This window comes from Brassica napus, chromosome C5 (assembly GCF_020379485.1).
Source record: "Brassica napus cultivar Da-Ae chromosome C5, Da-Ae, whole genome shotgun sequence".
In the NCBI taxonomy this organism is placed as follows: Eukaryota; Viridiplantae; Streptophyta; class Magnoliopsida; order Brassicales; family Brassicaceae; genus Brassica; species Brassica napus.
Genome location: NC_063448.1, coordinates 55,977,084 through 55,987,114, shown reverse-complemented (window position 1 = coordinate 55,987,114; position 10,031 = coordinate 55,977,084). Strand labels below are relative to the sequence as shown.

Below are 10,031 nucleotides of genomic sequence, written 5' to 3'. Positions count from 1 at the left end.
TACATTTAAATATAAAATGGATAGGCATGTCAATAAAACTTTTTGAGAACATCAATAAATTAATTAAAAAAACAGAACATCAATAAAATATTTTTTGTAGTAGCTAATGGATGGGCATGCTCTAAGATTATTTGAAACCAAAATAAACCTATACCTCCCCGGTTTAGTTTCAAAACCTACATAAAGTTCGATTGTAACTGGTTTAGATACAAAACCGGTATTATAAACAAATAAACCAAAGAATCTTCGGTTAGTTTTAAAAACCGGTCTCCTTTGATTATTCTGTCGTCAACCGTTTCCTTAAAACACATTCTCTCCTTGTTTCCGCAGAAAGTAGAAAAACCCTCTCGAACACGAACAATTTCTTAGAGCGAATCAATCAATCGATGGTTTGGGGTCTCTTTCCCGTTGATCCTCTCTCAGGTTACCTTTTTTGTTCTCTCGCTAACTCCTATCACAGTATGTATGTTATTTAAGAGTGTGAAATCGCTATCGTTCGTTGAGATTCGTGTATTGCCTTGCAAATGGAGAGAGTTTTGTTTGATTGCTTCTATGTTCACATATTTAGTCATTACGCAGCTCTGAACTATGTTCAAGTGTTAATTTCATTCCTTTATTAACGTGCGTTGTGATGACGACCCTAGCGAGTTTTGGACCCATGATTGGTTGTATAATGGATATTAGTCTTGTGTTGTGTCTCAGGTGAAGATAAATACTATATCTTTTCTAAAGGGACTTACAAGATTGGTCGCAAAGGTATTCTTACATACTTTAATCCTCTTTCTTGTTCCTTGTTTGATAAAATCTGTGACTATGGTGTTGTTTATTGTATAGGATGTGACATCATTATCAATAAGGATAAGGGAGTGTCTAGGATCCACGCAGAGTTAACTTTCGACGCAACACCTGCTTCAACCTCTCGTAGGAATATATCTCCCGGCACCTCATTTGTTATCCGTGTCAAAGATTGTTCAAAGTATGGTACTTTTATCAAAACTGACCCCGGGACAAAAGACAAAGTCCATGAGCTGCCTAACAAGGAGAGGATTCTCAGTGATGGAGATGTTATCACCTTTGGTACTGGTGCAGCTACTTACAGGTATTCCTAATCCTCCTGGTTACTACTCAATTGTGATGTTTATATCTGTTTCATTTCAATTAAAATCTTTCCAGGTTGTCTTTGATTCCGCTGGTGTTTTACTTATGTCCTTCCTCTGAGACCTTTAAGGTGGATCGGTTGGTACAAGATGCTGTTTCATCAATTGGTTAGTGACAAACATTATGCAAGTAAAATTGGTTTCAAATTACTCATATTGCCTGAAGATAATGTTGATATTCCAGGTGCTCGTATTGCTCCTACCTTGAGTGAGGAGTGCACACATGTTCTTGTTGAGCCGCGTATGCAAGTGAATGAAGCTCTACTCAATGCAGTTTTATCCCAAAAACCCATCATTTTGACGAATTGGGCTAAGGTACGTCAGAGAGTACTGTTGTCACCACCTCGTTTGTTGTTTTATAACTTTAGTTTTTTTTTTTTTTTCTAGCTTCTTGCAGAGAAAAGTATCCTCAGCGAGTTTCCTGGAAACAGTCAGTGAGTATTATATCTTAATGCTTTTCTTTAGTTACAGAACAAACTCTCCAGTTACTGACATGCTAATTTATAAATACAGGTACAGACCATCAGTGATGGTGGAAGAAGCTTTGGTGGATGTAATGGAACCAAACATCCGTGAAAAATGTCTAGAAGGATTCACCTTTGTGTTGGAATCAACAGACATGGTATAATCTCTTATTTGTGTAAAAATAGTCATTGATGAGCATCCATTTACCTATTCTTTCGCTCCTTGTTTCCCTTATGCAGTACAGATTTGGGAGCAGCTTCCCGTCTTTACTCAAACTATGTGGCGCAGAGACTGTTGCCATATCAGAGATTAGCTCCATGAGTCAGGTTTGTGTTTCTAAATTGTCTTTGGCTCATTTGGTATTTCTGTAAGTAGCCATAACAAACCATAATCAACATTGCAGGATTCTCAGTATGGAGAAGCTAATCGGATGGTATGTGTCATCCCAATAAGCTCAGGAGACAAGTTTGCCCGTTTGAAGCATCTCAGTCTGTTATCTAGAGTTAACGAAATGGACTTAATAAGCGCTGTCTTGTCTGGAAATCTACCTTCGACTTCGTTGATACCACCTTCTGGTGAGGAGTACACACACAAAGCCAAACATATTTGCTTTTGTTTAAATGGCTTATCTAAAACATTTTCCTGTTTGTAGTTGTGATTTCATCATCGTGCTCTACGGATGAGACAGTGGTAGCAGACTCTGATGTCGAAGAGGAAGAAACAACATCGTCAGTTCGTATGGTCGATGCCACCGAGAAGGCAGAAACACCAGAGGAGCCTGCTGCTGCTATAGTGATAGAAGAGAGTCCGGTTACAGTAGTGGAAGAAACTATGAATTTGAACGAGTTCAAAAGCGTGAACTTATCGGCAGATACCGAAATGAAAGACTACAGTGATGTGACGACAATGAGAAGGGATCGTAACGATGAGCCTGAGTGTGGCAACTCGGAGGTTATCTACACTCAACATCTCATTGTTAGGGATTTGCTGTCAATAAGAAATGTCCGGTCTACAGGAGTGGAAGGAGTTGTTGACTTCAAACGATTCAGAAAGGTAAGAGAGAGCCTTTGGATTCTGAACAAGTGTTATGTTCGTGTGATGATGAGTTTGTTTTTTTGATTTGTTAGGGGAATGTTATATCAGGAAACAGCTTCAGTAGTCTAATACCTTTCGCCAAGGATCCATACAAGTAATATTTTTTAGCTCTTTCTCTTTGCTTACTTGAAGTCTTAAACCTTTTTGTTTTGGTGTGTGATGCTAGAGAGTACGATGCTGGTGAAGGGACAGACTTTATGAAAGAAGAGAAGAAGAGGAAGCAGAGGGAAGCCGTTGCAGAGGACTTGTTTCACAATGAAAAGGTTTTATTCAAACAACATCATCTTGCATTGCATCAAAAATCTAGAGATTTTCTTTACACTTTATATATTTGTGGATATGCAGGCTAGAAAGCGTGGAACTGCTGGTTCCATCCACGGGTTGCTCAGTCGAGGTTGAGGTTTCAAGGTGAATATGCCGGTCTATGGCATAAGCGGGTGAAGCCGTGGCTTAGGACATATTTTAGTTTTTTTTTTTGCTTTTTACAAATAATTAATTAAGGTTTGTAAGGTTTTTCCTAGCTAAAATAATACTTGTGGGAATAACTAATCAGAATAACATTTGTCGGATCCTTTAGCAATATTTATAAACTTGTATTAACAAATATATTTGTTTTTCTATTTTAGATTACAACTGAAACCTTAATTAAAAGTTAGCTACTAAATAGTTTTTCATGTTGTCTTTTTCTTTTCCACCATTTTTTCAATTTATTTTCTATTGCTTCAATTCTTAGATCATAATATTCGTATTGACGAGAGATATGTGACTAATTTATTAATTTCTAATTTTTTATAAAAATTAGAAAATTGTGATGAGAGCAGTATCATGTGTTGACATTATTAGGAGTCGTTACGAGTTTGTTTTCTTTTGTGTTCACCAATCTTAATGATAATTTTCGAAAAACTTGATTACTATTTACAGAAAGAAATAAATATTTGGCAAAAATATGTAAAAAGTTAGGAAAATATTAGCAAAAATTGGTGAAATTAATGTGATAATTACATATACAATAGATGACCATTAGGATGTCCATCACATAATAGATGACCATTACCATGAACCACAATTTTCATTTGTTTGGATGTCATTACGGTATTAACATGGGTAGTCCAACTAAAGTCATCAACTAATCCAAATTAGACATATTGTGAAGTGATTAATAATTTAAAATAAATTCAACTAGCCACTAATAACTACCATTAAGCAAATTTTGTTAGTTTGATTTTTTTATTTGTCACTATAAAATATTATTTATTTTATTTTATGCAATGTTTAATTGATTATACCAATTAAATGTCAAATAATATTATTATGAAATATATGATAACATCATATTGAACACAAACAACAAACAAAGAAAATTATAGGGAGCAAGGTTAGTACACAATATCAAACAAGAAAAACCAAATCTAAATTTGTTGGTTTCATATAGTAAACGCGTTGTAATCTTTTTGATGATTTTCTCTGTTTTTAATTATTATTTTTCTGTTTTTTTGTAGCGGTTTGCATGGATCCTTCAACTCTTGGCACTACAAAAAAATGATTGTTTTACATAACATAACTACTATCAGAAAAATAAATTCTAGTTTAAATTACTTCTTGACAAATGATACAAATTATTTATGTTATGAGAACTGATGTTGTAATAACTTATCTAACATCACTTCAATAAAATTGATATAAATATATATCAACTTACATCACTTATAAATAATTAATATTAAATATGAGTTTACATCAATTATATAATTGATACATTTTCTAGTTTTCATTAATATTACTTAGATAAATGATACAAAGTTAATATCACTTTAATAAAAGATGCAAAATTCAGTAATAGAATGATACGTTGCTTTAATTATTTTTTGTGATTTTAGTTTAACTGATCCATGATCTTCCATAACTGTTTCTTCTCAGCATATACATTATTATCTGTCATGATCTCCTCTCATGGTATCCTTCATAGTTCTCTTCCTCTTAAAACTTTTTTATTGTTCTAGACTATTTGATTTATAAGAAAATTAACAAGAATCAAGTATTTTTTTTTATCGTGAATCATGATGATTACATTTCTTCTCATGTATGATATGAAAGGAAACTAGGATATTTTAGTTTCTTTCTATGTTTATGGATTATTTTAATTAGATATCATTCTCGTCAATGGCAAATGAAGACTTGAAGAGTATTGAGCAAAAAGGAGTAAAAGTCTATGCGAAAAACAGTTGAAGAAAAATCTTTGGACGAATCGATTTGCTTCACACCACTTATGGAGACTGAAGACAAAAATAAAGAAGAAGAATTCTTTCTATTTGCTTTACAATCCATTTTTGTTCTGTGAATTCATTTTCTTTTTTCTTCTTGTTTCTTTTTTCTTGTTCTTCATATTGTATTGTCAATGGATAAATATGAAAATAGTTTATATTTTAAATAGATGACTATAAATTATATATCAATTAAAACAAATTTCGAATTTTTTTTTATTAATTTGATTTATTGACTAATGATAACAATTAGAATCAGTTATTTTAATTGATATGAAACCTGTCGGCCTCTGATCTAACTCTATCAGAGTATCTGCCAAATGCAAAGACGCAACATTGAAATAGGTATTAGTAAATGGTAACGAGCTTTTCATCAGATGCTCTTTCACCAATATACTAAAGAGATACATAACAAAGCTATCACACAGGAACGTCTCTTTCATCAGATGCTCAAAATGGTATTGTTGAAGATTATCAGAAGACTTATATTAAGTATAATTCCATAAGGCGGTCAATCTTCTCATATTCATTCTCAACGAACTTGCTTAACAAACGGTCTCTTCTAGAACCCCTCAAAATCCCAGCTGAATCATACATATAATTAAGTAATTAACCACCAAGAAACCAAAGACTTAACATTCGGAACATGAAAGGAGGAAAACATCATATGATATTTCTTTAATCCTATAAGTCTGCACTCGTGTGGAAGTCTCTTTAGTTTTGATAGGTATTATAGATATCGAAGTGACAAGAGTGGACGTGCCGGAGTGGTTATCGGGCATGACTAGAAATCATGTGGGCTCTGCCCGCGCAGGTTCGAATCCTGCCGTTCACGTTTTTTATTCTTAAATCCATTATAATATTAACTTTTTTCCATATGTGCGACCACGCGTGCTCCACTCGTCCCTAAACGTCGCCGTTAAGCAGATCTCTCCAGAATGTCATCCCTCTCCAAATTTTAACACGACGCACCTTCAAGCAGAATCACTTCTCTCTCACGCTCTAGCTGAAAATGGCGAACTCGAGAACTGTTCTGATCCTGTGCGGTGACTACATGGAAGACTATGAGGTCCTCTTCTTCGTCTACTACTTTTTTTTTCTTTCTTCGTTGTTCTTATATATACTAGCTTGTGCTTCTCTCTCAGGTGATGGTACCGTTCCAGGCTTTGCAAGCTTTCGGAGTCTCAGTCCACACCGTCTGCCCCGGTAAAAAGTCTGGTGACTCTTGCCCCACCGCTGTTCACGACTTCTGTGGCCACCAGGTCTCCCTCTCGATCAGTCGATCTCGATGTGATCTATTGATACGCTTCATTTTCAACTGTGCTATGAGTTAGATTATTGATGCACAAATTCAAATTGTAGGAGAAACTGTGTTGACTTATTTTTCTGATTTGGTCACTTGCAGACCTATTCCGAGTCGCGAGGTCACAATTTCACACTCAATGCAACGTTTGACGAAGTTGACCTCACCAAGTACGATGGATTGGTTATACCAGGAGGACGTGCTCCTGAATACTTGGCCATGAATGCATCTGTTGTTGACTTGGTTAAACAGTTTTCAACCTCTGGAAAGCCCATAGCCTCTATTTGCCACGGGCAGTTGATACTAGCAGCTGCTGACACTGTTAATGGTCGAAGCTGCACAGCTTATGCAACTGTTGGACCTGCCCTTATCGCTGCAGGCGCCAAGTGGGTGGAACCAACAACGCCTGATGTCTGTGTCGTAGATGGTAGTTTGATCACTGCGGCTACCTATGAGGGACATCCTGAGTTTATCCAGCTTTTTGTGAAGGCCATGGGCGGTAAAATAACTGGAGCTAATAAAAGAATCTTGTTTCTTTGTGGGGTAAGTGACGTTTACTACTTTGTTGTCTCAGTTTATGAGTAGTCATTGTTTATAATCTGTTGTTAAGTAAAATACGCACTTGGGTCCCTATAAACATTACAGTTTTGGTTATTTTTTTACCGTTGCAGGATTATATGGAAGACTATGAAGTCAAAGTTCCATTTCAGTCCCTTCAAGCTTTGGGGTGTCAAGTTGATGCGGTTTGTCCGGAGAAAAAGGCTGGTGATCGCTGCCCAACTGCAATCCATGACTTTGAGGGTGACCAAACTTACAGTGAAAAGCCAGGCCATACTTTTGGTTTAACTGCTACTTTTGATGGAGTAGATTCCTCCAGTTATGATGCTCTGGTGATTCCAGGGGGCAGAGCTCCTGAATATCTGGCCTTGAACCAACACGTCCTTAACGTAGTTAAAGAGTTTATGAGTTCTGGGAAACCAGTTGCATCTATCTGCCACGGACAACAGATCTTAGCTGCTGCTGGTGTCCTAAAGGTCAGTTTTGTTCCACTACAATCTGTATAATTCTGAAATTGTTTGAGAAAACTGATATATCTGATTTCATGTTAACCTGGTCACTGATGCAGGGAAGGAAATGCACTGCTTATCCAGCAGTGAAACTGAATGTAGTGCTTGGAGGAGGAACTTGGTTAGAACCAGATCCAATTCACCGGTGCTTCACCGATGGGAATCTGGTAACTGGGGCAGCATGGCCAGGACACCCAGAGTTTGTGTCACAGCTAATGCTTTTGTTGGGAGTTCAGGTTTCATTCTAGATATGTAAACCGTCCCTTTCATGTGGAATCTTTCAAAACCAACTCGTCTGCTAATGTAATGTGTGTAAAAACTTGTGGCTTATGTTATTATGCTACTGCAGTCTCTCATGTTGAGGTTTTGAGTCTTTGATGTTTGTCTAAGTTGGAAATAAAGTTTATGAGATTTTCAGGGAGTATAGTAATAGAAGATTGGCATATTATAATAACTTAGTGGTAGTGTAAACAGTTTATTAAAAGCACAAATTTTCATATAAACAGTTAAAAACATCCGATTGTGTTTAAATTTCATTTTAAAACTTGAACTTGTGTTGACTAATCTAAATTAGACAGTCTGTGTGAAGTGATTAACATAACTTAAAATAAATTCAACTACTCACTAACAACTACGATTAAGCAAATTTTGTAAGTTTGGTTTTTTGATTTGTCAATATAAAATTTTATTTATTTTAGTTTATGCAATGTTTGATTAATAAATCAAATGTTATATAAACTTAGTTGGGAATGAGAGTATCTCTGACTAAACACCGTCATGACCAAGATGAGACGACCTTCTCTTCTTATGAAGAGAGTAGACCATGAATTAACTTCCACCTACTTATATGCGGTGTTCGTGTTCCAAAAGTAGTCAACAAGCTTCGGTTTCTATACTGGAATGTCGGTACCGTGACCACAAGAAAAGACAGATTTCGTAATGTTTGGTTTGTTTTATCCCCTGAAACGAGTTGACCATAGATGATATCCTCGACTGTGTAGAGACGACCATCTCTTGTCAAAAATTGTAGATCTTGTATTAACTTCCACCTGCTTGCATGTGGTGTTAGTGTTCCAAAAGTACTCAACAAGCTTCGACTTCAATACTGGATTGTATGTACCGTGACCGGATGAAAAGACTGAGTTGTGGCCATAAGTGAAAACCTATCCAGAGTCCATTACATAAGCCACATTCTCCTCATTTGGTGAAACCTGTTGAACCTTTGCAGAGAATGAGAAATGTACGGATCGCACTCATTTCAGTGTGCACCATCGCATAATAGATTAACATTACCATGAACCACAGTTTTCATTTGCTTGGATGTCATTACGGTATTAACATGAGTAGTCCAACTAAAGTCATCAACTACTCCAAATTAGACATATTGTGAAGTGATTAATAGCTTAAAATAAATTCAACTAGTCACTAATAACTATGATTTAGCAAACTTTGTTAGTTTGATTTCTTATTTGTCACTATAAAATATTATTTATTTTAGTTTATGCAATGTTTAATTAACTATACCAATCAAATATCAAATAATACTATTATGAAATGTATGATAACATCATTTGAACACGAACAACAAAAACAAAGAAAATTATAGGGAGCAAGGTTAGTACACAATATCAAACAAGAAATCTATATAAATATTGAAAATAGTATGTCTAATTCTTGAAGACTAAACTATTTGATCATTGATGACTAAAAGAAACACTAAAAATGCAAAGGCTTGTATTTGTTGAATTAAATCATGCATATAAAACAAAGCAAGTGAGAGTAGTTTTGTAGTAATGACGCAGTATTAGCCTAATTTGGAAAATACAACAATTGTTCGATTGTAGGTACTGAAAAATAGTGGTAGATTTTTACTTGATCATAAGATTTTTCTCAATGTTCTCATACCGCATCCGACCCCATTTCATGTTTTGGTGATTAGTTTCTCTAACTTATTGTCATATTTTCGATGTAATTACAATAGACTAAAAGCTGTTTTTTTTTTTATTAAATAGATCCTTGCAAAGAAGCTTTGGTAAAAGATTTTAACTACTTTTGTTATCAAAAGCTTTGGGTAAAGTTGTTGGTTTAATTTTTTAATATTTCAATAACGAAAATTAGTGCATTTATGAGATATTTATTAATTGTTGGCTACCAATTGGAAGATCAACATCAATTAGTGCGTTAGTGTTCAGCTCATTGAGGTTGCTTGGCTGAGAACCGGTTAGTTGAGATGATGTGATTTTGGATTTGAGTTCACTGTTCACTGATGCTATATCTGATTTCATGTTCACTGATGCAGGGAAGGAAATGCACTGCTTATCCAGCAGTGAAACTGAATGTGGTGCTTGGAGGAGGAACTTGGTTAGAACCAGATCCAATCCACCGATGCTTCACGGACGGGAATCTGGTAACTGGCGCAGCATGGCCAGGACACCCAGAGTATGTGTCACAGCTAATGGTTTTGTTGGGCGTTCAGGTTTCGTTCTAGTTATGTAAACCTTCCCTTTCACGAGGAATCAACTTGTCTGCTATGTAATATGTGTAAAACTTGTGGCTCATGTCATTATGTTACTGCAGTCTTTCATGTTGAGGTTTTGTGTCTTTGATGTTTGTCTAAACTGAAAACTTTGTTTGAGTTGGAAATAAAGTTTATGAGATTTATTTCTTTTACATTCAGGGAGTA

The 10,031-nt window shown here is 35.5% G+C and overlaps 2 protein-coding genes and 1 non-coding gene across 4 annotated transcripts; all 3 read left to right on the top strand.

Annotated features, from left to right (window-relative positions):
• Positions 1 to 274: 274 nt before the first annotated feature.
• LOC125575232 (nijmegen breakage syndrome 1 protein-like) lies at positions 275 to 3,335 on the top strand. Its single transcript, XM_048758299.1, has 13 exons — positions 275 to 423; positions 703 to 756; positions 835 to 1,099; positions 1,174 to 1,265; positions 1,342 to 1,472; positions 1,545 to 1,591; positions 1,671 to 1,779; positions 1,862 to 1,948; positions 2,026 to 2,197; positions 2,275 to 2,675; positions 2,750 to 2,811; positions 2,884 to 2,980; positions 3,063 to 3,335. The coding sequence occupies exons 1-13, from the start codon at positions 387 to 389 to the stop codon at positions 3,114 to 3,116; spliced, it is 1,608 nt and encodes a 535-aa protein (XP_048614256.1). The 5' UTR covers positions 275 to 386; the 3' UTR covers positions 3,117 to 3,335.
• A 2,396-nt stretch (positions 3,336 to 5,731) lies between these two features.
• Positions 5,732 to 5,813, top strand: TRNAS-AGA. The gene has a single exon. It is a non-coding gene; the product is annotated as a tRNA-Ser (tRNA).
• Positions 5,814 to 5,826: 13 nt separating this feature from the next.
• Positions 5,827 to 10,022, top strand: LOC106453221 (protein DJ-1 homolog D). 2 transcript variants are annotated; one of them, XM_048758298.1, is made up of 5 exons: positions 5,827 to 6,047; positions 6,124 to 6,240; positions 6,384 to 6,824; positions 6,953 to 7,315; positions 9,648 to 10,022. In XM_048758298.1, the coding sequence occupies exons 1-5, from the start codon at positions 5,991 to 5,993 to the stop codon at positions 9,834 to 9,836; spliced, it is 1,167 nt and encodes a 388-aa protein (XP_048614255.1). In that variant the 5' UTR covers positions 5,827 to 5,990; the 3' UTR covers positions 9,837 to 10,022. The 2 variants fall into 2 exon arrangements, with proteins under 2 accessions (XP_048614255.1, XP_048614254.1); XM_048758297.1 differs by lacking the exon at positions 9,648 to 10,022 and adding an exon at positions 7,408 to 7,772 and having other exon boundaries at positions 5,828 to 6,047.
• Positions 10,023 to 10,031: the final 9 nt, after the last annotated feature.